The sequence below is a fragment of the Solenopsis invicta genome, chromosome 16 (assembly GCF_016802725.1).
Source record: "Solenopsis invicta isolate M01_SB chromosome 16, UNIL_Sinv_3.0, whole genome shotgun sequence".
NCBI lineage: Eukaryota > Metazoa > Arthropoda > Insecta > Hymenoptera > Formicidae > Solenopsis > Solenopsis invicta.
The window spans coordinates 17,171,327-17,198,221 of NC_052679.1; the positions used below are offsets into that span (position 1 = coordinate 17,171,327).

The 26,895-nt window shown below is 40.7% G+C and overlaps 4 protein-coding genes across 12 annotated transcripts; 2 read left to right on the forward strand and 2 right to left on the reverse strand.

Moving 5' to 3' along the window:
* Window positions 1-422: 422 nt before the first annotated feature.
* LOC105203071 (myogenesis-regulating glycosidase) lies at window positions 423-13,223 on the reverse strand. 5 transcript variants are annotated; one of them, XM_011171823.3, is made up of 11 exons: window positions 13,042-13,223; window positions 10,654-10,931; window positions 9,766-10,278; window positions 9,371-9,468; window positions 7,252-7,457; window positions 5,498-5,634; window positions 3,849-4,067; window positions 3,595-3,705; window positions 2,949-3,142; window positions 2,147-2,891; window positions 423-2,037 (listed from the first exon to the last, which is right to left on the reverse strand). In XM_011171823.3, the coding sequence occupies exons 1-11, from the start codon at window positions 13,084-13,086 to the stop codon at window positions 1,131-1,133; spliced, it is 3,453 nt and encodes a 1,150-aa protein (XP_011170125.1). In that variant the 5' UTR covers window positions 13,087-13,223; the 3' UTR covers window positions 423-1,130. The 5 variants fall into 5 exon arrangements, with proteins under 5 accessions (XP_011170125.1, XP_039314265.1, XP_011170123.1 ...); XM_039458331.1 differs by having other exon boundaries at window positions 2,147-3,142; window positions 9,766-10,275; XM_011171821.3 differs by having other exon boundaries at window positions 2,147-3,142.
* Window positions 4,888-9,748, forward strand: LOC105203070 (nucleoside diphosphate kinase homolog 5). 4 transcript variants are annotated; one of them, XM_039458337.1, is made up of 5 exons: window positions 4,888-5,022; window positions 8,081-8,248; window positions 8,330-8,716; window positions 8,785-8,923; window positions 9,031-9,748. In XM_039458337.1, exons 1-5 carry the CDS (start codon window positions 4,954-4,956, stop codon window positions 9,306-9,308), a joined length of 1,041 nt encoding a protein of 346 aa, XP_039314271.1. In that variant the 5' UTR covers window positions 4,888-4,953; the 3' UTR covers window positions 9,309-9,748. The 4 variants fall into 4 exon arrangements, with proteins under 4 accessions (XP_039314271.1, XP_039314272.1, XP_011170121.2 ...); XM_039458338.1 differs by lacking the exon at window positions 4,888-5,022 and adding an exon at window positions 5,534-5,660; XM_011171819.3 differs by lacking the exon at window positions 4,888-5,022 and having other exon boundaries at window positions 7,457-8,248; window positions 9,031-9,119; window positions 9,198-9,748.
* On the forward strand, window positions 10,927-15,627 carry LOC113003604. Of its 2 annotated transcripts, XM_026133741.2 has the most exons (3): window positions 10,927-11,280; window positions 13,099-13,344; window positions 13,778-15,627. In XM_026133741.2, the coding sequence occupies exons 1-3, from the start codon at window positions 11,278-11,280 to the stop codon at window positions 13,985-13,987; spliced, it is 459 nt and encodes a 152-aa protein (XP_025989526.2). In that variant the 5' UTR covers window positions 10,927-11,277; the 3' UTR covers window positions 13,988-15,627. The 2 variants fall into 2 exon arrangements, 1 of the variants encoding a protein (XP_025989526.2); XR_005576474.1 differs by lacking the exon at window positions 13,099-13,344.
* On the reverse strand, window positions 14,009-24,935 carry LOC105203072 (sorting nexin-27). The gene is made up of 7 exons (XM_011171825.3): window positions 24,552-24,935; window positions 19,464-19,601; window positions 18,978-19,202; window positions 18,451-18,761; window positions 18,121-18,359; window positions 17,748-18,029; window positions 14,009-17,642 (listed from the first exon to the last, which is right to left on the reverse strand). The coding sequence occupies exons 1-7, from the start codon at window positions 24,896-24,898 to the stop codon at window positions 17,574-17,576; spliced, it is 1,611 nt and encodes a 536-aa protein (XP_011170127.1). The 5' UTR covers window positions 24,899-24,935; the 3' UTR covers window positions 14,009-17,573.
* Between the last annotated feature and the right edge of the window lie 1,960 nt (window positions 24,936-26,895).

Below are 26,895 nucleotides of genomic sequence, written 5' to 3' on the forward strand. Positions count from 1 at the left end.
CGAGATGTTTTTGCACAAGGATCAAGACCGGGCGTGATCCTGCTGCATTCAGAATTGGATGCTGTGCAGACACGCGAAAATGATCTCTACGTTCGACTCACGACGATCGTGACGCGAGATACAACTTTTCGTGGCTTCCAGCGTCGTAAGTTAGATCAATCAGGAATCGCACCGGTTTCGTGATCCCGCTTCTGCATGTTCACGTGTTTTGTTTTACATGTCGTGTAAGTTTGTAATGAACAAAAGAAGGAAAAAATAAATAGCCCCGTACGCCCTGCAAAACTGCGTTCAAGTGCATTTTTAACTGTGTACTCACGTTTTTATTTTTTCATATCACTAAAAAAAAAAAATGTAAAAAGTAATTTAAATCAATTTCACTAATAAATTACTAAAGAATTAATTGGTACAGGTGTAAAATCACATTTTTTGTTAGATAAAATAAATATAATTGACAGCTCGAGTTAAATCTACAATTGTGGTTTTTGTTTTTTCAAAATGTATCGATATTTGATCTATGATATGCATTGTAATATGACACTAGTACTGATGATACAATCTCATATTCTTAGAATATAGTAACATTGGATATCTTTATTGTAATATATCAAAATCATTTTGATATATTCATTGAATATTGAATAGCACGCTCGATTAATGCACGTGTGAATCATGGCTTTACATGGCCGTTAAGTATTTATTCCTAACAATCCTGCTGCACTCTGTCAAGGATGTTCATCACAATGTTGGATATATTTAAATATTGTAATCGCAGCTTTTTTTATAGATACATTCATTTAATACATTGAATATTGCGTTTGCAAAATTCTCGCCATTTCAAACGCAGTGATATGTATTTGCTAATGCACGATTATTTTTCTGCACTTTTGGATTTGTTCAAGGAGGAACAAGTTCATCTTGCGTATTATTGAAGAATCAAGGTTGTATCAATAAAAATATGTAGCTAAGCAGTCGATATTCGTATAGTATTGATTGTACGACACGTTTGACACGTTCGTCGCACGAAGCGATCACATCCAAATGATCGTCCGTTTCAGCTATTGATCTTGAGATTCTCTAGCAAGACTTTGGCACAACGCGTGACGTAAAACGGCGAAGCAATATCGCATCCCTCAGAATCTCGTGTTGTCCGGCATCTTGACGAAATATGCGACCTTGTCCTCGGCTACCCTGTAATTGTGAATCCATCTCGAGCCTTTCCTCAGGCTCCCGTCGATACCGTCCCTCCAGACCCCAGCCGGCAGGTAGACTTCCCTCTGTCTGCTACCAGAATAGAGTACCGGCGCCACGATCAACTCCTCGCCCACGGAAAATTCATCGACCACTACGTGACATGCTGGATCAGCCGGATCCAACATCCAGAGTGGCCTGATAATGGGCAGACCGGTATTCAGAGTCTCGTTCGCGTACTTCTTCAGTAACGGCGTAACCGTCTTCTGTCGCAGGGTAGTCAACCTCTTAGCGATCTCCAGGACTGACTCATCTGAGTATTTGCTTGGCAGATGGGTGAAGCGGATCACGGGCAAAAAGGTAGACAGCTGCAGCCAGCGGGTGTAGAGCTCCTTGTCTGGAAGATCTACCTCGAAGTCGTTATCTGGATTGTTGTCAGACATTGGAAGCGCCACATCGCCGCCCACCGCTCCTGGCATGATGAACGGGTAGCCGATCATGCCATAAGTGAGGACGGTGGGAATGACGGTCGTGATGGCCTTCCAAGACGATGGGAAGGGAGGCAGGGACACAAAGACAGGCGCCCGTGGCCTGGAAATGGCGCTCGAAACGCCGATCACGGGTATGGTGCCTAATATCGAGCGAGTGAAGATGGTCTTGTAATGATCGGGATTGGTCAGAGGCTCCTCGCACTTGTAATAATGCGGCATATCCTGGGCGGTACCTAGGTCGAGGTAGAACGAGTCCACGTGATATTTCATAATTAAACTCTCGAGCTTTGTCTGCAACCAGGGCAAGGTTTTGTTGTTTGTGATGTCGAGCACGCCGGCACTGTTACTTTGCTTGTATCTAAAATTAAATATAAATTTCTTTAAAAAATATTTTTTACGATCAGATTATAGTACGCGTTATAAGATATGATATGCTAGAAAAATCGTATATTGAAAATCTTAACAACCTTGTCAATGCCGGAATTCTAGGATCGCTTCCTCTCTCGGAAATTAGTAATCTATTAGCCACAGCGTCCTTAAAGTTGATGGATTCCGTAGAGATGAACGGCTGGATGCTGAAGACTATTCTAAATCCTCTGCGATGAATGATATTGATAGTTTCTTCCATAGAAGGGAATCGTTCCTCATCTAGGACGAAATCACCTGGACTAGGCTGCCATTCTTCGCTCAGTAGGACGTGTCCTTGGCGCAGGAATCCTAGCGCGATCACATCCTCCGTGTAATTATAAATGGCAGCTTCGTTAATAGGTGAAATTTGCCAGACCGGTTCGGACAGTAAAGAATGAACGGCGTGCAGTTCTTCAGGCTTCAGACCATCCCACAGAGACTTCTCCGCCATCGAGGAGTGCAAACTCTTCATGTTGTCGGTTGCGCAGATAGTGTAATTAAGCTGAGGTAGCGGCGTCAAGTGATTGATATAAGCGAAAGCATCGTGTTTAGCTTGCAGGCAGAAATCAGTGGTACGATTGGCGTTGATGGAGACATAAAGCGGCGTCTCAGGGTCTACTAGAATCGTAGCTCCCTTCGAATTCAGGAAGTATCTCTTCAGCACGTTGCCGAAAGAATGTTTTCTTACGTCGCCAGTGATAAAGGGACTCAGCTCCAGGCGGCCGCGTTCCAGGGGATATGCCATGTTCTGAATCTGACCGGCGCCGTACCAATGGCCTCTCTTCGAGGACCAGTCGAAGCAATCTTTAGGATTGTAATAGGGACTCAAGCTCTGCCAAGTAACATGGTAACAATGCATACCTTCGCGCTTCGTCTCCGCGAGGTAAAGCCGCGTCTGCTGCAGCCATTCGAGGCAGACCGAGTCCTGCCGCAGATGATGAGGAAGGCAAGGGTACACCCCCGTGTTCGGTGGAATACCCTCGCCGAGTCGAGCGGCGACGATTTCCGCCCCGGTGCTGCTGTAGACTCTCATTACCCTTTCATTTTTATTGAATCTGCAAAAAAAAAATTTGACGCGCGATAAATAATTGTTAGAAAGGAATCTCTTACGAGAAATAATAAAGCGAAAATTAGAGGAAGTATTTATCAAGCTGGATGTGTGTGCGATGATGAAGAAAAATTTGTTGTATAAAATATTGGATAATTGGTACTGACATCTCCCTCCCTTCTAAGATAATGTAGCCTCTGAAAAGCTAAGCGTGCACGTTGGGTTGCCAATTGAATACGCATTTTGAGACTGGCACGAGATCAGCACGATAAACGAGCCTTAATGTATTCCATTAGGTGCTTCCTGGCAGAGGCAAATGACCGAAAGTTATTTCAGAGTAGACGACAAGCGATGTCGCCGACTATTGAAATACCACTCCTCACAGTATTGGCACAGCGTAATGTCAATAAAATACTAAACAATTTTGATGCGTTATCGATTTTAATAGCAGGTACTTACCTAAATTTATCAAAATAAGCTCGTTGTAGAACGTGTTGAGTGTAATAAATGTGAGCGAATCCCACGAGAAAGACGATGCAGAGAAATAGGATACCGACAAATGCTTTGAGCCTGAAGAAAATTGGTTTTTTTAGAAAATTATTACATGCCTTTAAAAAATTACTGTAATATAATAACAATCGACGTATAATCCCTATTAAATTTAGCACGTCTATCACTAAAATTTTATAAAATCCATCTTTCAATCGCTCTACCTGTAATCAGCATTTTGACGTCTCGCACTGCTACGCAACGCCTGCGGTAACGATAATTGCAACTTCTCCTTCAGAAGACTGCTGATGCTGTTCACGCTGGTTATCGTAGAAGTCGCGCTTTGCACGCCCGAAAGTTCCGTAGCATCATTTCCCATTTTTTCACTGACCGAAGACGACACGATTCTGCCTTTTCTTCGTGGTGGAGCTTGCAGCGGTACTCTAAAAAACAATTTCGACATCATCATTAATTATATAAAGCTCATCTTAGACGATTCAATTTGTGTCAAAATTCTATCAATAATTTTGTATTGTGTAATACAAAAAATTTTAAAGAACTAAAAGATATATAAAAATACGTAAATAAATATATATCTATCAATATAAAATGTATATCAAAATATACGACGTATAAAATTGTAAACAGAATTTTACCTCAAAACGTCTTATCTGATACAAATATTATAGATTATCTAAAGTGGACTTGAATAAATACACAGTGAGTTTTTCTGTTTCAAGTTTCACTGGAAGATATATGTCATTGTACCTTTGCAATGATACAGCGCTACCGATATCATATCTCGGGATCATCTTGTTGTCTTAGCAAAGGTACTGATGTTTTAATTGTTAAACTAATAAACCCATAACTAATATTTCAACAAATTGATAGAATGAGATTTTATTTAACGTTTTAATTAGTTTTAAATCTACAGTTAAATCTTTAAATTTATTCATTTCTCAATACGAAAATCACAAACACATAAGCATAAACCTATTTTAAAAGATCTACGTGCACTCATATTTGATGCGAAAGAAGTCAGGAGACAAGACAAAAAATTGTGAACAATTATGCGTGTACGAAAAAGCGAAGAAACCGTAATTACGATCGAGCGGAGACTGTTGGCCAAAAGCGGCGATTATGGAAATAAACTCTTAGAGCGCGATAACCCTGAAGCGATATCAAGGAAGGTCGGACCTGACGATGACGATGCTTACGATGACCGTGAACACGGTCAGATAGGTACGCTTGTTTCATCTGCTCAGTCGGAACGCGACCGCAAGTGAGAACGATAAACAGTACCTCGTATGCGTCTAGTGGGGTGTTACAATGCAAATTGCGCATTTAGAGCGCATATCGCCGAGAGAAAATTGCAGGCGAGATATTCATCTCCTGCGAGTAAGTTACACAGAGCTGTTTCTTTAGTCTTAAGCTCGGTGGCATCGGCATTTATAGATTTATTAAGCGGTTGAAACGGGTTAAAACAGGTGCGAACCAGATCCGGTATTGGAATGGCAAATATGACAACGGCATAACGTGTAATACGTTGTGCTACGCTATTATCATACGCTTGAGTCAAGCCTTGCCATAAAAGTTTATAGAAAAGAATCGCTTGTATTGTATTTCACTTGAATCTACATCTGCGAGAAATCGACTGAAGCCAACTGTTCGGACTGGCAAAATTTCAATCATCGTTAAACAAACTGAAACTCTCTGATATTAAATCAGAACTATAAAGTATATACTATTTCTGATTCGTACAAATTTAGAAATCGTAAACTAAAACGATGCAAAATCTGGCTGTTAATTCTTCTGTTCTCTTCTTTTTCGATTTATTTCTTAATTTTAATTGAACACCGAGTCTGACACTCACTTGGCTAACTCTTCGTCATTCGCTTCCTCCTCAGTTTCGGATCCTAGAGGACTTCCATTTGGCGTTGAGCCGCTGTTGCTGAAAGTTACGCTGCTGCTGGTTTCGCTCTCCTCTCTCGTAAATTTCGAGGCGGTACCCTGAAACATCACAATCCGGAGTTCAGGTGCAAATAAGCGCGCGTAAACTGCGTCAGCACCTGTGCAATGAAACAAATCAAATCGTCGATCAATCGTCGATCATGGTTGTAAATTATTTTTGACGATCGTATAGCAAGGCTCATCTGTACCTTATCTAAATATATTAATCAATGATGTATCGAGAGCAACGCTGCGCTTCGACACGCTCAATTTAAGCGTTTCGTGTTTACGTTATTTTTTATTGACATTTGATCTGCGAGGAAATACAAGGAGGTATTGCTAAAATAATTTTATTAATATTTTTTTTAGATTATATATTTTTCTAGATTCATAAAACTTTGCGGAAATTTTCGCAAAGGCTTCTCGCCTGAAACAATAGGTACAACGACCGTATTAAGAAATGCACTTCTTATCAGCAACGTTTATTACTCGTCGTATATCAAGTGGAAAATTTAGCGAGCGTGAAACGGAATATTTTAGGCAGTATTACCGGTTCTCTGCAGTAAAACGTCACTCAGGCACGTTCTCGACCTTCGCTTTAAAAACATTAGCGTTACGCTAATTACTTCGTATGGCAATATTCCTTGAACACAAGTCTTCATATATTATAGAGTTTGATTAAAAATTGGTGACACGCCTTAATAATTAGTATAATGCGTCGCTTGATTATCTTTATTGTGATCTAAAGTATATCTTATCTCTCAAAGTATATATATCTTTTATATTAAATTTACTAAATTATTAAAAAGCCTCATGAATATGAAAGATTTTTTGTTTTTATCTGCAGCTATTTAAATTTTAAATATCTCAAATATAAAAATGTATAATTAGACCGCTTTGAGGAATCTGACGTTATCACGCAACTTTGTTATGCAAATTACAATACTTTCACTCGCACCTTCTGAACGACGTTCAGCTTGCGTTTTTTAACGTCAGTCAAGGCATTCTTTAAAGAATATATCAAACTGCGTCTGTGGTCCTTGACATCTATCTCGTACCATTCATACCAGTCCATACCACTCAACGGTCACTTCTCTGGCACTTTCGTGCCTATCCGCACTCTTTCACGCTATATATAACACGATGTAAAACACTTCATCCGACATTAACGTAAGACTTGTATGAGGTCTTCCAAAGATAACTCAAAGATACAAATCAGATTGAAGTATTTCTTTAGTGGAAATTTTTTGAAGCATATCATCCAAAATCAAATTAATCACGATGAAGTTTCTTTTCATAAACGCGCAAAAGCGAAGAGAGATACGATATGACGTTATCCTCGTCATGCGAGAGACTGACATTGATTACGTTCAATGGATGAGAACTATGTTGAATGTTATTTTGTTTGACTTTTGAAACTTTTTTTTCACAGTATCGACGAATGTGTATAATTCTTCTTTTTTTTTCGACGCTTGAAGAACATTTCTGTCATCGTCAGTATATTTTGCGTCAGCCTCTTCTAATATTTACATAAGTTTATATACGAGTGAAGGACTTCTCTGTTCTAATAATAGATTGCTCAGATATTTGTGACATGCATTCTAACATAGGAATTTTCGCATGGGAATTAATTGTATCACCAATGCAGTTACGTTTATTAAAATAAATTTAACTTACGTTTTGCCTGTCTATCCGAAGATCGTCCATCTCGTTGAGTTTGCTGGGCATAGATATGCTGGTCTTACGTATGTTCGTCGCGCGTAGCGCTGTTACTTCCGGCAATACTTTCACCGTCTTCGTGTCGTTGTCGGTTTCTTGATTATTCTCTTGCTTGGTTGCGTTAACAACGACGTTGACATTATCACTCGGTTTGCCTGGAAAGTCTGAAAGCCAATCGAGAGGAATAATTGGATAAAAGTTACAAGTATTTGAGCACGCCTTAAAGCAAGTTGTGACAATTAATTTTGCGGAAATAACGTTAAACAATCAACAATAGTATAATCTCTAAATTTGCGTAATTCAAACTCGTTATCGCTGTATAAATATTCGCACGATATTAGCGAATTAAAAACGAATGCACCTACGCAAGTGGTATGTTCCTATATGCTAACTTATCGCAGTGCAAACTCTCGTAAGAAAACATCGCGATAATTGAAACGGCGGCGCCGATCAAGAGAGAGATCAAGAAGATTTCATTGGAGTAATTAAAAAAAGTTAATGCTTTTTACTATGACGGTGGCAGAACAAATAAATATCGAGCAATCTGATATAACCTTTCACAATCTTCTCAAACATATAAATGACATAAATAAGTGGAAAAATTAGATTGATTGTGTGACAATCGAGTCTTTCTTTCTGAACGCAAACGAATAAGATAACGTAATAAAAATAATTTTAAAAAAGTGTTCGGTCTGTGTGCGAGATAAAAATGTGTGACTGTTCGCAAAAGCGAGACGACAAGACCGTTGAGAAAGTCGGTCTGGAAACTGTGACTCTTTTTTCGAAGTGTCCTGCACCGTATCGTCCTGGAAGAGATATCCTTGAGCATACAGTTTCCATTGGCTCCGATCGGATGCCGATTGATTCCATTCAATTCACCAGCAATGCCACAACAAGCGATTCAACAAAAACTTCGTTGACAGATGTGGAATCGTCTAGCGAATCTAGCAGGACGGTAAATTATCGATTAAAAATGTTCTCTTTGCGTTAATAGAGATTATTTGTCGCAAATAATTAATTACATCGATAATTACAGTACAAGTTTGTTTATCCCACAAAAGACAATTATTCTGGTGAAGAAGAAAGCTTTAAATTATCACGGGTCTGCGTGGAGACTGACAAAATTAAGGAGATCGTGGAAGAGGAACTAGATATCGAATATACATTGGCCATAATAAAGCCGGAAGCGGTGGTCTACAGAAAGGAAATCGAGCGTCAAATATATGCGGAGGGATTCGAGATTTGTCAGACTCGTTGGCTACAGTTGACACCCGAACAAGTTGCCGAGTTCTACAACAACCGCTTCGGCGAACTGTGTTTTCCTCATCTGGTGGCATACATGTCCTCGGGACCCATCATAGTGTTTGTATTAGCAAAGGAGAACGCCATTGATGAATGGAAGAGGCTCATGGGACCGACCACGGTATTATATACGTATTAGAACAATATTTTAAAAATCCGAATTTCTCAATACCCCAATACTAATTTCAGGTGACCGAAGCGCGTTTATATTTTCCTGACAGCATCCGAGCGAGATATGGTCGCAAAGGAGATGACTTAAAGAACGCTGTCCATGGCAGCTGCGGTCGCGAACAGGCTGAGAAAGAAATCCACTTTTTCTTCCCTGATTGTAGAAAATTACTTCTTGCTTTATTTCTACTTAATTTCTTTAATATTTAATAGCTATTCAATTATTTTGACGTTAATCCAGAAATCTCTCCTTGTTTCTTTCTTCAGTCATAATTGAACCCTGGCTAAGAGACGAAAGGGCTGAAGACTATTTGTGGGAGACTGTCAATCCGGTTCTCGTCGAAGGCCTGACATTGGTAAAACAATTTTTGCCAAAAAAATTTACGATTTATTTTGCGGACCATTTTTTTATTATCCTTCGATTGATTTTACAGTGTTGCAAACACAGACCGGCCGATCCTGTATTGTGGTTGGCGCATTGGCTGATCCTGAACAACCCTAATAAGCCTAAACTACCGGAAGATCTCGCCTTAATTCCTACATAATTCTCTTCAAATTATCTCGTTAACCTGTTTTACACTTTAACACGGAACACCCGCCGTCTTACCCACTAGATCTATTTCCTTCGAAGTTTCGTGACGACATGATGGCATCCTTTTCTCTTTCTTCTCCTTTTTAGTATCTGTCGCGGTCTGCGGAATGTACCTCGAAACATAAAACAGAATTTTGCAAAGTTTTGCCGTGTAAAATAAAACTTGCGCTGCTGAGTTTTCATTTTTTCATCTCATCTTTCATTTGTAATCAGATTTGAAAGGATATCTTCAATATTCATGAAAGTTATTTAACGCTAGTCTATAATTTTTAAAAATTTTCTGTTTGTTTAATTTTTAATTAATTTTATTCCGTCTGTCCCTCGATTCAGTCAAAACATTGAGAGAATAGAAGTGAAGACAATAAAGTGTACTACTCGCACAGCGCACATTAACATCAGTATATAGTTACCTGGACTTCACCAAGCACTGAACGATGTCGACGATCGCTGGCTTCTCTCCGATTATCCGAGAATAGCCTTGTTCGTCATTCGCATCTTTCTCGTTCCTACTGACTTCCACACCACGGTATGTTTGCCGCGGAGGACTCTCCCGCCTCTTCACCGCATTCACTCCGTTCTCGCGATTCTGCTTCGCGATCGGCCGCCGTTCGCGTCGTTCGAGCCTCGAATTATCGTTCGCGCTTTGATTTTTCGTCAACACTCGCGGCGCACCGTTGATATCCCGCGCGTTCTCACATCGCACTCCATTCCGCTTCGGCTCCGCTCCGTCGATCTCGAAACGCACTCGCACCGCCGCTGTACCGTCCACATCATCATCGAAACCGTCGCGGCTAATTTCCTGCGGAGCCTTGATTAATCCATTGTCGACCTCGCCCGCCTCGTCGTCGTGCCTTGTCTCGCCGGTTCTCTGCTTGTTACTTCGTAATTTTTCCTTGGACGGATTCGGCGACGGAGGAGCCCTGCTAACGGGTGATTTTTGAAAAGCAATGAGCAACGTCATTAAGAAATCAATATGTGTAATAGTGACGTTGATTGTTAATTAATTATTCATATACTATATTTTTATCGCGTTTACGATTATTTTAACAAATTTGCGCATTCAATAAATACTAATGTGTGTTTAAAGATTAGATAGAATTTAATTTAAGAACATACAAAATTTAGAAACACAATAAGAAAAAGAAAAAAATTATTTTATTTACCAAATGATTTTCATGTTACACAAAATCTTATTTGTATCATAAACAAACGACAATATATAATAATTTATATAGGCATAGAAATTTTATATTGCAAATGTTTAATTAAAAAGCTTATCGATGGGAAATTGAAGATACCTTCGCGGCGAGTACCAAGGATCCAACCAGATTGGATCTATTAATGTCGATTCCTCGGATTTGGTAGAATTAACGTGATCGAAAGAGCCGGTACCAGGTTTGTACCAGGGTGACGGTATCTTGAGGGATCTGCTTAAGGTCGGCCACTCCTGGCTGGCACCCTCGTCCTGATTAGAGGGTAAGACGGTCAGGGAGACGCCCCGTCGTTCGGCCAGTCCGATCGGATCGACACTGGCCACCTTCACGTCCCAAGGATCGACGATGGATAGCAGCACTTTCTGCGTCGTAGAACAGAGACGGGATGATGATCACAGAGATCTGGGCAGCGTGGGAGGGGCGAAACGCGAGAACGATCGCTGGAGCTGCCTGTGTGAGTGGGCTCGTTAAGTCTTGTTAAAGTTATCCGCGGTGGTCGCGCTCTTTTTCTCTCTTTCTCTCTCTCGTTACGTCTGATTCCGATCAGGACGAAACTGTCTCTCAATTATAATAGCGCACTCGTGGGAAAGATACGTCGACTTGAGAGAAAATCGAAAATTTTTTTTTCCGATCTTTTCTTTGCGAGACAAAACGGATCTGATTCTTCAGTAAATAATTGATTGAAAGCAAGTTTGGCAAGATTTGGACATGGTAAGAACATAGCAAAATAAAAAACTATGAATTTGTGCATCTAAGGGATTTTCTTGAATGAGACACAATGTAGAAGAAATTTCTTATAGCTAAATCTACTTTTAATTCGTCCGATGAAATTGATGGATAATGCATAATATCTTGTTTGACGTCTCCATAACTTTGAATTAATGACGGCGCGTGCTCATCCTAGCGCAATAATAGTTAGGATAATATAACACAATAATAGCGCATCGGTCTTTTGTTACTGAACGTGTATTATTTGCTAGGAACATATATTAGTTCTAGCTTCTCGAACAAGTTTAACGCCTTTAGTCATCGGCATTTAGCAATTTGCGGTATAGACTAAAAAGATGAATCACGTGGAACGGTTTGACAGATCCGATTTATTTCTGCTAGTTCCATTACGTAATGACGCGTAAATCCATAACGAGTGATTGTTTATGCGACTGTTATGTCACGACTAATAAGAAGAGTTGTTTGAGGCATGAAATATTATCCTCCAGAGCGTTACGGAATAAAAAAAAGTCTTTGCAGCGTCGATCCACTTTAACGCAAATTCATGCACATTCAAATTGTTGCAATTCGCTTCGAGTTTCATGAGTAAAACTTGTTTTTGGATGCAAATATTGGAGGGAATAATACAGTTTACGATACGTAATGCATTTTCCTTGATTATCAGAGTTTTTAATTAGATACAGACTTTTTCCTTGTTACCTCGCCATATTAGAACGACGATAAAATTGCGTTGGTGATCTTAGTAAAATATTGGAATTGTGTCCGAAGAATTGCGATATTTCTTAAGAATTTAGGTCAGCGTAATCAGATAATGACGCGCACAAAATATTTTGCAATAGACGAAGTTTTTATCAAGTGTATTGGCAAATTATTTATTGAATTATTTTTGTTTTGCATCTCACTTTGCGATAAGAAAGTAATAAATCTTTATATTTTGACAGCAAACCTAAAAAGCATTGAATTAAAGAAAGACTTGTTGATATTAAACCAAATATTGAAAATAAACAGCTATAAAGTAATTTACTATAAAGCTACTATTATTACAATGTTTTTTTATACTGAGATAAATGTTAAATAAAAATGTAATAAAAATTATATAATAATTAAGTAAAATCACATTCTGGCAGTTATAAATATGAAAAATCTATTGTAATTGTGAAATAATTAATCTATCTGTTTAAAATTGTAATGGAAATTATATTGCTTTATATAATTGAATTTCTTTAAACTATAATAATTAGATTTACACCTTAATATTAGTTAGAAGGTGATTTAACATTGTGACTGTCGATTTCCTTCAGCTGTTATCTTAACAAATGTCATCGATAAGACGATTAGTTTTAAAGTCAGAAGAAAGATTTTAATCTTTGTAACCGTCCTACTCTTGTTAAGATAACAGCGCACGTAAATATTATAATACTTTAATGTCTTTAATTTATTATAACTTTATAAATTCCTTAAGAATTAAATTGTTAATTATTTCCTACATAAAGAAAAAGATTTATCGCGGAGAAATTATAAAAATTATTATAATGACAAATACAAACTTTGACAGCTTTTGGAATGTACGCACTATGTCACTAATTAGAATATAATTATATGAATTACAATAGCGTAAAAGAAAAAATATATGTATAAAGTTATAAAAAATAATTTGAATTTTAATATTTAAAATATTAATTTGATTTTTAAAGAAAAAATCAATTCATTTATTCGCACTCAAGGTTCGATTTAAACGGCTACCTTTTCACCGCCTGTCTTCTTCCTCTTTTTTTTAACACGATCCATTTTTTTTGTCAGGCTACAACAATCCTCTCGGCTGTTCTCAGCGCGCCAAGCCAGGCGATCGAATTAAATCCGCGATCACCGTTGAGCGATTTTCTCTACGAAGAAGTTCCACCTTCCGGGGCAGGTGGTCTTAAACTGATCTGTCGTTCCGTATATCGGCGGCCACTTAGCGATATCTTCTCAGACCGCCTTGCATGTATCGGTATCGCGTATACAAGGTCGCGTGCACACGCGAGCCTGCATACACCAGTTACAAAGGTATATTACGTAGACTGTGTACATCCACTTTGTACACGAGCGCGTGAACAAGAGCGCGTAATCTTGCGTAGTCGTGAGTACACCATCCGTTTCGAATTTATATTTGTGCTTACATATTTTACGACCGGGGCAGAACTTTAATCCGAGATAGTACTACAGGAATTATAATGGGAAATGTGCTGGTATTCTCTTATGTTGGGCAGCGCGCGACCACATTTCCCTGGAATATTACCAACGCGAATTTTAATCCCTCCGCGTGGAATGCTTGAGCTATGTCAATTTGCTCGCGAATCACGATTATTTGATTTTACGTATGAGAACACGGCGAATTAATGAAGAGAAAAGACGACACGGCGATCTCCCGAGTATTCTTTCTATTTTGCGATGAAAAATTTCGACGCTTCCACTTGGACGTTTTTTTTCTTTTTTGCAGGACAAATACGAGTACATTGCAACGCTTGAGAAAGCAGTCTCGCTATTTCATTTCGATATTATTTGCTTGTTTGTACGACCCTGCTTTACGTCATCAGGTACATTTGAAATTACTTGCGTTTACGTAATAACAATTGTATTGCACGAATTGTGCCTATCGTGTTATTTTATCTATGATAATTATAATAATAATAGGCAGGATACTTCGTAAAAAGAAGGCATGATAGAGGCATTCTATTTCTTCTGTTTTTATTATACGCTTCTCAATAAGATGGCTCATAAAGAAATCGAATAATACTTCTCTCGCTAATTCGAAATACTAGTTTTACAGCAAACGTTTCGCGAACTGATGTTACACGGTAAATTGGAGCATTTGTTATTACGTACTATGATTATACAGAATAGTTTAATTAACGCCTAAAGAGTTAACTGTAATGATATGGTCTTGTAATAACAATAATTAAATTATACTATCTAATTCGTCATTCTGTGTTTGACAAGCTCGTTAGCACGCTAATTAACGAGATAACAAACGATAAACGAATTAATTGATTTCCTAGTAAGAAACGTTTTTCTTGCAAAACGACAAACGCAAAATGAACGAAATTTCCTTCTTTTTTATCGAACAGCTTCGTGAAATGAAAGACAGCTTTCGTTTAACTTACGACACTAGCACTGTCATAAGGCAATGATCGAATTATAATAAAAATACTGCAAGATAAAGATAATTTTACAAAACTGTACAAAATATCATTAATCCGACTATTTTCAGATCTTACGCATCAGAAGTCTCAAATTCAACTTGGACGTATCTCGGCGATCACCCCGCACGATTTTCTCGAAAAATATTCGCTACCAATTAACTACCAATTAACACACGCAGTTTCTTTATAAATATTATTGCCATTCTCCAAACGCACGTGGCGGATACGATGCCACTGACTTTATTTTCTTCCGGTCCAAAAATTGTTCGTCCGATTACTTCACCGATCAATGAAACCGCGAAAGGTCCCGTGTATTTAGAGGCGTGTATTTTGAGAGAATCTTTCTGTCGCCAGTAATATAATAATCAAAGAGACCCCTCGGGTTGTTGCTCGTATCTCAGTGATATCGTCTGACCAAACAGATCGTGCGGAAGTATTACTAGACGCATTATTCAACAAAGTTGTATCGCTAATTCTCTCGTTTGCGGATCCTAAATTATACAGAATGTTAGGTGATCACCTGAAGGTTCATACGGTTTATCTATCACCAGTAATAACAATGCCGGACGCACGTATTACTAACTACAATTCACAGATCACTTTGCACCGTTTTCTCGCAAAACCTACCTCTTTCCTTTCTCTCTCTTTCTCTCTCTCTCTCTTTCTCTATCAACAAAATAATAGAAACCATTATTGTAACTGCCTTGTTCGTTTGACCAAATATCTAAGTGCACGCGCGATATATCACAACGTACATCGATCGTCTTGTATGCGTGTTCACTCGGATTCTCGCGCGTTTGGTTATAATTACACTATATTATGCACTCTATATTTCTATTATCATTAACAGTATCATAACTATGCTCTTTCGCGAGTATATATATATATATATATATATATATATATATTCTTTTTCTTTTCTCATTTAGATTTTACATTGCCACATACATTTCTCATTTGTCGCACGCGCTCGATACTCCATGAATAAAGTTTAAAAACGTTAACGGTAATAATATATTTATTTTTCTATTTATTATCTGCTGAAATTGCTCGCAGTCAAGTAAGCGACAGATTTAGAACGAGTGGATTTTAAGCGCTGCGAGAAGGCAGGATGCATAATAACGTAACGGAGAAAAGTAGAAGAAAAGAAGAAAGGTAAAAGAAAAACAGATGTCAGATCATGAGCATGGCGTGCAAGAGAACTCGCTCCAAATATTCGCTTTCTACTGTGGATATCTATGCCAACACGCGTATTACGGCCTTTTGCAAAATCCCGCAATGCGCAAAGTAGTGCTAAGTATTATCCTTATATGTTTCTTACTTGCTGTTATTATCAATATCTCTTTTAACATTATTAATGAGTATTATTCTTCTTTCGTATAAGGTAATCGGTTACTACTCGACCTTAATACATTATTGTTTCGAAATTTTACGCTTTTTCCTCTCTCACTAAATCCGTTATACGCTTATATAATCAAGAGGTGAGCATTAACGCCGCATTTCCTATTGTACAGTACCTTTATAAATTCATTAGGGGGGAGTAGTCCGAGATAAAGTTTCTTAATCGAGATTTATTTTCAAACGTCGATTTGAAAATAATCCTCGACTTTCGTTACAATCCTCCCCGATTCACTTGCGTTAATTATCAGACGGTCGCTTCATTTTTTTTTTACGCGCCACCAGCGTAATAACCTTGCGTTCGAGTCGTTACTGATCTTATTAAAACGCACACACGCATACACACACACGTACACAACTGAATTTCTTCTCAAAAAAGTATATATTTGTAATGTTAATATGTACAGTTTGTTCTACTTTTAATGCTAATGCTCTATACATACTAATGAATTAACAAAATGTGTAGAGGACTGATCGATACGTTACATATCGATTGCGGGACACGTGGTACCAGCCGTAGCCACATGTGCATTAGGAATCTGTTTGTTACACAGGATAGTTTAAAAAGAAAAAGAAAAAAGAACAAATCCGTTCCTGCTTATTGTGAAGTCGTCGATGAACGTGATATGTATCTATTTTTTTTTCCTTTTTTTCTCAGACGTTTCCAGGCCTCTCAGCTCACAAGCTTTTACTCGGAAACAATAATGAGTGAAACCTACCACAGCGATAAATTGGACGCGCTGTCGATATTACCATTGAGATCCCTTACAAACATGCGAAAGCGATGCTTCTCATTTTAAAATATCCTGCGTAACGAATTGACAAATTATTATTGATTTATAAAATATTGCACATTAGAAAATGCACAGGGTGCCACTTCTATCGTTTGGATGCACGATCGATACGCAGATCCAACGAGCATGAGTTTCGGGTCTATTAGGCGAACAAGGAGGAACGTTTTACGTAAGACGATCGATTCTCCCGTCGGAAAACGAGTTGCGTGCTGTATAATAATTCATAGGCCAGAAGGATAGGTGGTTTCTAGGCGGATAACCGCGCGTATCCCCGTAGTATAATAATAGTTTACGTATCCGTACACTAACGTTATTCTCGCTTATGTCATCGCGTGCACGATTTTGTTTATCGTAATGAAGGGAAAAACGGCACGTGTGTTTCATCGACGAAACAAAAGTCCCCGCTATATCGATAACGTAAAAACCAAATTTATTTTCTTGGTCGCTGACTGCAAGTTGCGCCAAGATTCCCTCACCAGGTCATGGACGAGCACGTGATGTACAGTATAAATCCGGATTTAAATCTGTACATCACGTGCCGTTTTCAATCGGATGACTCGCGAGCGTCGCAGTAATCCAATCGAATTTCGTTTCTCTGGCAGAAGTATTTGTTTTTCACTGGGATGTATCCTACATTCGCACGCGCGAATCTAACTCTTCTGCTAATAACGGTGGGCAAACGCTCTCTCGGTGCACAGCATCAATATAATGTTCGGCGAAGCCAACAGATCGGAAAATTTGATATGCTGAAGGTGCTACGCTAACTCGGTATCGCTTCTAAAAACTGTCCTAACTCTAATAAGAAAAGATTTCGACTACGAAGAGACCAAGTGCCGAGATATCCCGTGAGAAAGAGCCTTCGACGTTATACGCCGGATACCTCTTAGCGTCGTACGTTACGTCATTCTCCTGGATCGTCCCACTTTGCTTCCTCGGCTATTCGATCGAAGCAATCCGAGAGGAACGTATACTGCAAGAATATCACCAGGATAATGGATGGCGAGCTTGCGTGAAAAATTACGCGTGTCGCGGTTGCGAATCGTTTCGCGATAGGTTCTTCGCTGAGTATACTCACGTAAGGGGTGAAGACTTTGAGCCAACGGGGCGGACGATTGTCCTGGCGCGTGTATTGGAAGCAGAACGCCATCCCGTCTTCGTCCACTTCCCACCGGACGATGGTGTTCCATTGGAACTCGACCACCTGTGACTCCAGGGTACCGTCCTCCTTCGCGGCGTGCAACTTGAAGGTCGCCATGCCCACAGCCGGTACCACATGGCCCTCCTTTCTCGAGTCGCACGCGCAATGCGGAAATACGATGTCGCCATACCCGTTGAGTTCCCTCGCTAATTTTAGATACTGTGGAAACACAAAGGTTCGATTAAGCGCGGAGTTATCGCGCCGCTGAAAATCTGTAAGACCTGTATAATTTCCTTCATTCAGTACGAACCTCGTGCTTTCTCGACGCATCCTGAAGAGCCTTCAACTGATACAATCGTTCCCCCGCAGTAATGTGACCCCTGTTCACCTCGTCGATCGTTTGCCAAAATATCCATGTCAACGCCTGTTCGCTCAAAGGCCTATTTACATTGAAAAGCCACCTCCTTATCGCCAGGCACGTCGCACTGGCGGTCGAATAATTTTGAATGTATAAAGTATGCGGGTGCTCGTGAGGTTGCAATTTCCTCTCTACAATACGACAGTTGTGTTACGTCACAAATAAGCGAACAGTAAATTTATTCAGAATTTATAAGAGATTGCAAGTACGAATTTTGTATACCGAAATTGTACTCGACGATCTCGAACAGGTAGAAGTACTTGGCGGTTTCCGCGTCCAAGCCGACCCTGCAGCAAACCGCGTCGTAGACGTCCTTCACCGACGCCGCCTTAGGAACGGTGACAGTGACGACTTCGCGATCAGGTAGCAGAACCTTGAGATCAACCGCCGGACCCTGATCGCCATCCTCCTCCAGTCGATCCGTCAAAAATTCCTGCATGGCGTCGCTCTCCGCTATTACGCGCACCGCGCAGACCTTTTCCAAATACTGTTCCAGACCGCGTCTTCTCGCGTCAAGCTGCTGCTCGCTCAATCTGCAACGCGAATAAAGGAATTCTTATTCCCCGCGCAAGAGATTTATCTCGTTTTTCGCGCAAGAAAGAAACGTGTAACACGCGAGGATCGTAGCAAATGTTCTGAGATCCATAAGACTCGATTATGAAGCGCGCCACGATACTGAATGGGCTCCATTCATTCCGCGGCTGGACGTGATCTACGTGGGCGTGTGAAATTAAGCGTAAGGACGTTACTGGAATGGCCATTTTCCCGGTAGCTTCGGAAAATTGAAGCCTATGAACTCCTTCTTCAGCGCCATATGCAACGCCGCGAATTCCCGATATCGGCGCGAGCACAAGTGCCTGCCGGCCATGTGGACGTTGAAGACTACGTAACGCTCGTGCTTCCTCTCGCGGACGTGATAATCCGGCACGCTGATGGGCAAAGACCGCTTCTCGCTGTAGTCCACCGAGGCGTAGCTGTAAAAACAAAAATACAACGCACTTAATGGACGTATACGTGCATGCGCATGTGTGCGCTTTAATCGATCAATCTAGATAGATTGCGAGATTGCCAGTTATTAGAATCACCAAGGTTGCTACTGTTTCAAATACGTCTTTTATCAGCGAGATAATTGCGACGATATCAGGAGTGCGTCGCAAATGCGTTATATCGAAAAATGCATTTCGAGATTTCTCGACTCACGTCGAAGCAGCGTGACGTTCGAGTGTTGCACGTACCTCAGATCCTCGCAGGGCTCCAGCCTCTCCGCTTCCTGCGGCGTCACGGAGATGACGGTCAAGGTGAGGACGTCGCCGCCCGATTTGATCAGATCCACCACCTGTTTGTGAGTAGCGCCCTCGACGTTGACGTTGTTCCTGCAAACGGAGGCATCGTTATTTTAGCCCTCGCGATACAGCCGCTCAACTGTAGCCGCGATTCGTAAATTTCGACCGACCTCAATTGCGATTGCGGAGCACCGGCGTAATTCCACCGCTTGCGATTTTCGATCCACTCGCATTGCAGCGCAGTCATGTAACACGTCAACATATTTCACGAAGATTGCCGCGCCGTTATCGGCGCGATAGCGTGCTAATCGCAAGCTAAACAGCGACACGTTCGCGGGATCGTGACCGATTCGCGGGTGAGCGACAATTTGCGATTTTCTGCGACTAGCACGGCGCTCATCCGGTCTTCAGGTCGAAAGGAGCAACGCACAGGCCTTCGACGAGGTCACGATCCGGCCAATCTCGCTCGCGCACGTTGTCGGCGCGGTGGCTCTCGACCGTCAGTTGCAGCCAGTCGAAAGGGAATAGGATACCGGTAATCGGCCTTTTTAGCACGAGTTTCGAATTCCAACCGGTGAAAGGATTGGATCGTCGCGATTGGTCCACGCACGGAGGCACGGCTCTCCCCGGAGGTCGACGAATGTCGTCGCACACGGATTTCCACGTCTGAATGCGAGGAAAGGCGAGTCGTGTGCACTTTATACGTTTCGTTATCGCGAATGTACCGAGTGGGATTCGTTGTAAGACATTATCTATCTTCTGGACCTCCGGCCCGTGATTGACGAACGCCTGGCTTATCGCATCACGATTCTGTCAATTCATTTCATGAAATTTCAAGACGTACGTTCTATTTAACATAGGCGTAATATATAATTCGTCGAAAGGGAGGAATCTTTCTCGAATTTGATCGCGCGAGCGCGTTATATTGAGTGCTGAAGTCGGAATTACGAAGCGCTCGCCAAATGCAAGCTCCTCCTTTTCGGCAGCGCGCGAATTCAAGCGTCGAATATAACATAGAAAAATACGATATCTCTCGCCAGCTGACGAAATTAGGTTGGGCGATCGGTCAATAACGACACTACGTATATAAATACTAATCTCCATTAGGAGATAATGCGCTTCGGTGTATGGGCGAGTGTGTGGGCTCTCGCGAGCACACAGATGCACGATATTTATAAGCATCGTGGCCGCGTGTTGTTGTCTGGCGAGGCATCGCTTCCTTTCTCCGCGACCGTGCGAGCGGATTGCAAATGCACCGTGACCGTGCGTTGCTATCTTCGCGTTCGCGAAGCAAACGCGGCTTGGGCCCCGCTAATTACGACCGATCGAGATATAATAAAGCGTGCGAGACGCGTAATGATTCGCGCCTAAGTAAATGGGACCCCTAATGGAGCTTAATGATTGACGCAATTCCGAATGAATGACTGTACGTCTCATCGGACGCATGCAGCGAGAGCGGCTCCTTTTATATAATATTCACTTATCGTCGCTCGTTAAAACGAGCGTCATCGTCGAATCTTCGAGATCAGCGATCTCGGCTAACACCATGATGCTATCCATTGTTTAATTTATAACTTTCGATTGAGACGGCCGCTTTTGTTGCCGAGTTATGGCTTTCTCGACGATCGAGTACATCTTCAGCGGAGAAGCTACGCGACGGAGAAGCGCGTGAAACAACTTTGTGGAAACCATACGAGAAGCAAAGCTTTCAAGGACATTAACATGAGAGTTTAACGTAAGAAGTCATATAGAATATGAATGAATAACGAGACAGCGCGTAACTAGCGCGGTTGTCGTTAGAGCTCTCTTATGCAAGCGCCGCTTGAAATAAAATCGTTAGAAAATCATCGAAGGATAAAAATAATATGAAAAAAATAAAAATAATAATGAAGGTAAAAATAATCGGCCGAAAGTCTCGAAACGCGTTGTTTCAATATTTCAAATATCCTTTGAGATTCGATTACGTTGCGACGAACGCCGTAGTGTCCGACCGCGGAGCGCAGACGGCAGAAACCGCGAAATTGGACGAGTGAAAGCAAAAGTCAGTTTCACGCGATGATATACACCGTGATTAACGAGAGGAGAGTGACGCGAGGAAGAACGTGACGGGGAGAGAATCTCGGCGGGACGTCAATTCGTCTCCTTCAGACGTCGGCGAGAGAAGCAGAAGAAAAGCTTTCGATTTCGCGGCACGAGAAACTGCGCAAAATAAAGTTGCTGAAATCGACGGGGGTCTCTCGCGAGACGCGCGTCCTTGAACCGAGCGAAGTTTGCGGGAACCTTAGATCTGCGTGGGTCACACGCAGACTTCGTCGCGGCTGACAGTACGAAAACGTCGTGATAAATAAACTGGTGAATTTATCGCGGCTCATTATAAATGCAAAATGCTCGCGATATGCCGATAGTATCGCGAGGCAATATTTCTCTATCTTTCTCCCTCCCAGTTTCTATAACCGTAACTCCGATCCAGTTGTTATCGAAATAAGGAGCATTGTATACGCGCGCGCGCAGCCCTTTATTTAATCTGACTGGACATCTGCGTCACATTTAAAACGAGCGTCGCGGGAGAAGTTTACTTCTCGAGAGAAATTGATACCGATGTATCATCGACTTTCAATTCTACGTATGGCTTTATCTCCGAGTTCTACGTGTAACGTAACAATCGAATCTACCAAGGACGAGCCGTTGCTAGGTATACAAGTGCGCGTCATCAAATAAAACTCTATGCAAATAAGTCCGACAAAGCGGAACAGAGAGCGGTAATGTTTTAAGCAAATTAGCTTTTAATTAAACGGAACATGATTACCCGCTCATATAGAGTGGCTAATGATCGGGTATGCAAATTCAATGGCGCTGACTATCCCGCCGACGGAAATTGTAACTGCATCTAGCGAGTTTAGACGGACGGTTAACTAACTTAATTCGCGACGATAAAGGTGTTTGCTTGTCGCGTTTATCATAATTAAGTATCCCGATCTTTCAACGTTAAGGCGAGCCAAGGAAGTGGGAATAACTTCGAGGCACGCGTATTTATTATTCGTGTTAAACCGAGGTAAAACTGGCGAGATGAGACTCGAAGGTATTCCTCGCACATTCTCTTTTCCTAAGATTGGTTCATCGGTAAGAGCTAACCGGTTAACGAGCAGCGAGAAATTCGTTGAAATAATCAATTGACCAGTCTAAGATGGAAACCGGTCTGAGGCTCGCAAGCTTCGACAGATTTTGCAACTGTCGCGTTTGTTAATGCTCGCAAATGAGACGTCAAACAGATTGAATTTACTCCGTCACGGGAATCGTGCACGTTTCCTTTTATCATCGTTACATCAGAATTTGAAAAGTGGATAGCTCACGTGCATGTGTACCATGCACTCGCACCAGCGAGTCAGTTAGCGCGTTCAGTCTTCTGATTATTCCGTCTAAAAGTTACGCGCAGTGTGTGTAATTTTGTATCTTTGCGACGCCCCTGTATTTTCTGATAAGCTCCGCGATAAAGCGAAAATTTCGAACAGTTTCGATATTCCTGACTCAGAGGCGCGATAAAATTTCTCAGCGCCAGTTAGTCATGCTAATCCTGTTTCTGGAAAAAGATACAGGAGATAATTTACGTTAAAATGCTTTCTCTAACGTAAGCGAGATCCATGGTACGAGACCTACAGGATTTCTAAGCGCATCGGAAGATTATCTAATCTGCCTTTTACGTTCACGCGTGTTAGCTAGAGCTGTAATCCTTGAGGAGTCACGAACGATGGCAGGGGTAGTTGCTAAGCAAGATATGTATAAGTGACTTATCCTCGATGAATATGCATATAGCTAGCGATTAATGTATCTCCATGTACCTTAAATAAATGTTGGACTTTGGAAGTACATAGCTTTTAGCATTGATCGCGTGAGCGAAACGCGAAATTCAGGCGGGTCTGTCAAGCGAGAAGACAAAGATCCAGATCCATTCGTAATAGTGTTTCACAAGTCAAAGGACATTTAGATATCTTTAAAAGGGCATGCGTAGATTGCAGATACATTTATTCAGATTTTCGAGAGGAAAATGTTCAATCTGTATAATATTAACTGCTGTTTGCAAATCTGAGATTTTTTTCTATTTGAACATTTACGTAAAGACTCGTGATATTAACGTTAGTTTCGGGTTTAATTTGATATACACTTGCATCTCTCTTTTTTTTAGAGGGATAATCAGAAGACTAAACGCGCTAATTGACTCGCTGGTGCGAGTGAACGGTACACACGTAGTCAGCTACCAACAACAAGCAAAATTAAAACAACATTTTCCAATGAAGAAAATACAGATAAATCTTTCCTCGATAAGGAAGATAAACGTTATACGTTGTAAGAAATACTGAATAACTTGGAAACATTAAATAGCATGTAGACATTCCGACTCGAGTTATTATCAATGAGTCTATCAAAACACTTTTATATTCAATAAGATTAACTTGTATATCTTAAAATGTGATGCTTTTTTTAGAAAAAAAGAATGTGTCACATTTCTAGTATGTGCATCTTCTATTATTACTGCGATAACAAGTACATGCTGTACAAAAAACAGAAACGCATCACAAATACTGAATATCAAAAATAACAGTTGAAAATCTTCAATAATGTAACTGGCGACGGACTACAGAAATCAAATTGGCTTGATTTCAGAGTATCAAAGTATGTTGATGTGTACGTTCTCGTTTCCTACGTCATTCATTCTTCAAATATTTCATTCAACAGTCTCGGAATTAGATTCTAAACATTCACGCATAAATACATCCAACGTCGCGTCTTTACTCGAGTGCTGCGAAACGCGCCAAGACCGAAACGCGGCCGATTCGCGCGTTTGATTCTTCAGGCTCCAGTTGTGAATTACTCCAGTTGGAATTCCAACGCAATTCGGCGTAGAACGTTTTCGTGAACCGGAGCCGCGCTGGTCGTCGAGGCGGCGGCTGTCGAAGGTCGGAGTCGATAACGCTCCCGATGGTTCCACCGAGAGGCGAGCGCGGATCGGGAACGCGGGTGGAAGGGACGACTCCTTCTACTCACACTTCCAGGATACGATCGCCCTTGCGGACGCCGGCCTTCTCGGCGGCACCTCGCGGTAGCACCGCGCTGACGTGCTGAAGCGGCGCGTACAACTCGCCGTTGATGCTCCGCAGTTGTCCACCCTCGCTGACCTGGCCGCGTACGTTGAACCCGAAGCCCGTCTCCGTCTTGTAAATCGTTACGCACCGCGGTCCCTGGCCGACCGGATCCTTGTCCGGTCCGGCGGCCGGTGGATGCTGCGGTACGCGCGCGTTGTTGTTCACCATTGTCACGGCCGCCGCGTTTCTCGTACTGCCGTCCTGATTCACGGCTGGCAAGCGGTGCACCTCCGACTCGCAGTCCGCCATGTTGCACTCTGGCCGCCCATTCACGGCGGCTGCTACCAGTCACTATCACTCGCTCTCGTTGTCACTTGGACGATAGGACCTAGGGATGATAGTCGAAGTGGAAACGGTACAATCGATGTTGGTGCGGCGATGCGTCGAAGTCGGTATCGATGCCCAGACAAAACGGCCAGTGAACGATACTCAAATTGCGAGAACGATACTCAAATTGTCGATACTTTTCGCTATCGATTCTAGAGACGTTTTGTGTTAACGTTATAATAATAAAAAAAAGACCTATTATCAAAATTAAGAGAACACGTTGTAGCAACAATCATTTTATTTTTTTGGATTGTCGCGAAAAAATTGACGTAATCATTGATTTTTGTGAAATAACAAAGTCTAGTGACAAATCTGTTACGGTAAGGTTTCGGAATTTTGGAAAATAAACAGAAATAACTTGTTCTTAACGAAAAGTGGAGAAGAAATCTTCTGTTTTTTAAGTAACTAATTAGACTCCTCTTATGCTTTTCAATAAAAAAAAGATATTCCTTGAATTTTCTAATAATATTGTGACAATTGTTGAGCAGGTGGACCTAGGTGTCGTCACTTATACCGAGCTGCTACGAAACCTGTAAATGTCGGCGTGCCGCCTTTCATCTTTTATGTAGTCATTGATCTTCACCGCCTCTGTCGGTAGCACAGCCGAAGCCGACAGAGGGAGTCTGTTTGGTCTGCTGCGACAGTAAGCTGGTTGCTGAAGATCAAGACTGTGCTGCCATCAACTTCAAGTCTCTTACTTGCAAGTAGTCAGACTCGATTAATGACATCGTTAATTTATTTTTTTATTTCTAACTTTGTGTGATATTTGTAAATAGCAGATGTACGATGATAATAAAATTAATTTACAATAAATACAATGATTGTCGTTTGCATTTTTTAAAGTAAAATACAAGCATCATTAAAAAGTCTTCTGCAATCTCCTACAGTACAGAATAACAAAAGCATTGCCAAATATTGCTATAATATTTTAGCAATATTGCAGTAACGATAAAATGTTGGCTTCAGAAATGTTGATACGTAATGTTGCAGCAGCGTTAATACAATATTATATGTGTTGCTGCAATGTTACTGCAATATTACGTATCAATATTTCTGAAGCGGACATTTTGTCATTACTGCATTGCTTTTGCAGCAATATTTTGCAATGTTTTTCTGCGGTATGTTGTATGGGATCAAGTGTGCTTTGCTTTTTTATTTATTAACAATAAAATATTCTTTTTATTTAAGATTTAATTTTTTTTTTATGACACATACAGTGTCATGAATAGTAGATGTTGGACAATGATTCGTTATCGAATCATTGTCGAATTGTGATATGTTGAGCCTCTTTCATTGATCGCCTTCCGCTAGATATTAGAGACTTAATATTCCGATGAAGTAACATCATGACTCACAAAGTAAAAAGCGCATGTTGTTCTTTTGAACGGATGTGAGATCGTTTATATATGTTGCTCGGCTGCATCAAATATCCATTTACGAGCTAAATAACGTACCAACAATTTTACTGCGTATTAAACATGTAAATATTTCGCAGAACAATATGAAGCTTAAAAACCGTGAAAAGTGCTTTAATTTCATCATGTATTAAATTCTGTGAATATACGTATATATTCACAGAATTTAATTCCCGTTACATCATGCACACAAAAAATTTTATATACAGTACACTAAAATAAGGATTTAAGAAGAGATGGCAAGTTAAAAAATAAAAAAAATCAATTTCTTTTTAAATCTTTAATTTGATTCATAATTTTTTTTAATTTCTGAAAACTATTTTTAGCTTTTTTAAATTACTATTTCTCCATAACTCCGCGTTATGTATGAATATTTCTTTTTCATTTACATCTACTCTATATGTAATTATCTCACGTAGGTGCGAAATTACGGAGAAATTATTGCACGACACATATTCAGGGCGCGTTTCGCGTATTAAAGATGACATGTTTTCATCTCTTGCA

Excerpts from the sequence above, each read along its gene's own strand:
- LOC105203070 (XM_026133740.2), top strand. The coding sequence starts at position 8,003 with ATGTGTGACTGTTCGCAAAAGCGAGACGACAAGACCGTTGAGAAAGTC. Across the intron at positions 8,249-8,329 it reads CTAGCGAATCTAGCAGGACG|TACAAGTTTGTTTATCCCAC; the intron begins GTAAATTATCGA and ends CGATAATTACAG. Across the intron at positions 8,717-8,784 it reads GGCTCATGGGACCGACCACG|GTGACCGAAGCGCGTTTATA; the intron begins GTATTATATACG and ends TACTAATTTCAG.
- LOC113003604 (XM_026133741.2), top strand. Across the intron at positions 13,345-13,777 it reads TGCATACACCAGTTACAAAG|GACAAATACGAGTACATTGC; the intron begins GTATATTACGTA and ends TCTTTTTTGCAG.
- LOC105203071 (XM_011171821.3), bottom strand. The coding sequence starts at position 13,086 with ATGGATCGTGTTAAAAAAAAGAGGAAGAAGACAGGCGGTGAAAAG. Across the intron at positions 7,458-9,370 it reads GAAGGAAATAGATCTAGTGG|ACTTTCCAGGCAAACCGAGT; the intron begins GTAAGACGGCGG and ends ATTGGCTTTCAG. Across the intron at positions 3,706-3,848 it reads CGTCAAAATGCTGATTACAG|GCTCAAAGCATTTGTCGGTA; the intron begins GTAGAGCGATTG and ends AATTTTCTTCAG.
- LOC105203072 (XM_011171825.3), bottom strand. The coding sequence starts at position 24,898 with ATGGCGGACTGCGAGTCGGAGGTGCACCGCTTGCCAGCCGTGAATCAG. Across the intron at positions 19,602-24,551 it reads GGCGATCGTATCCTGGAAGT|GAACAACGTCAACGTCGAGG; the intron begins GTGAGTAGAAGG and ends CTCCGTTTGCAG. Across the intron at positions 18,762-18,977 it reads CCGGGAAAATGGCCATTCCA|ATTGAGCGAGCAGCAGCTTG; the intron begins GTAACGTCCTTA and ends TTCGCGTTGCAG.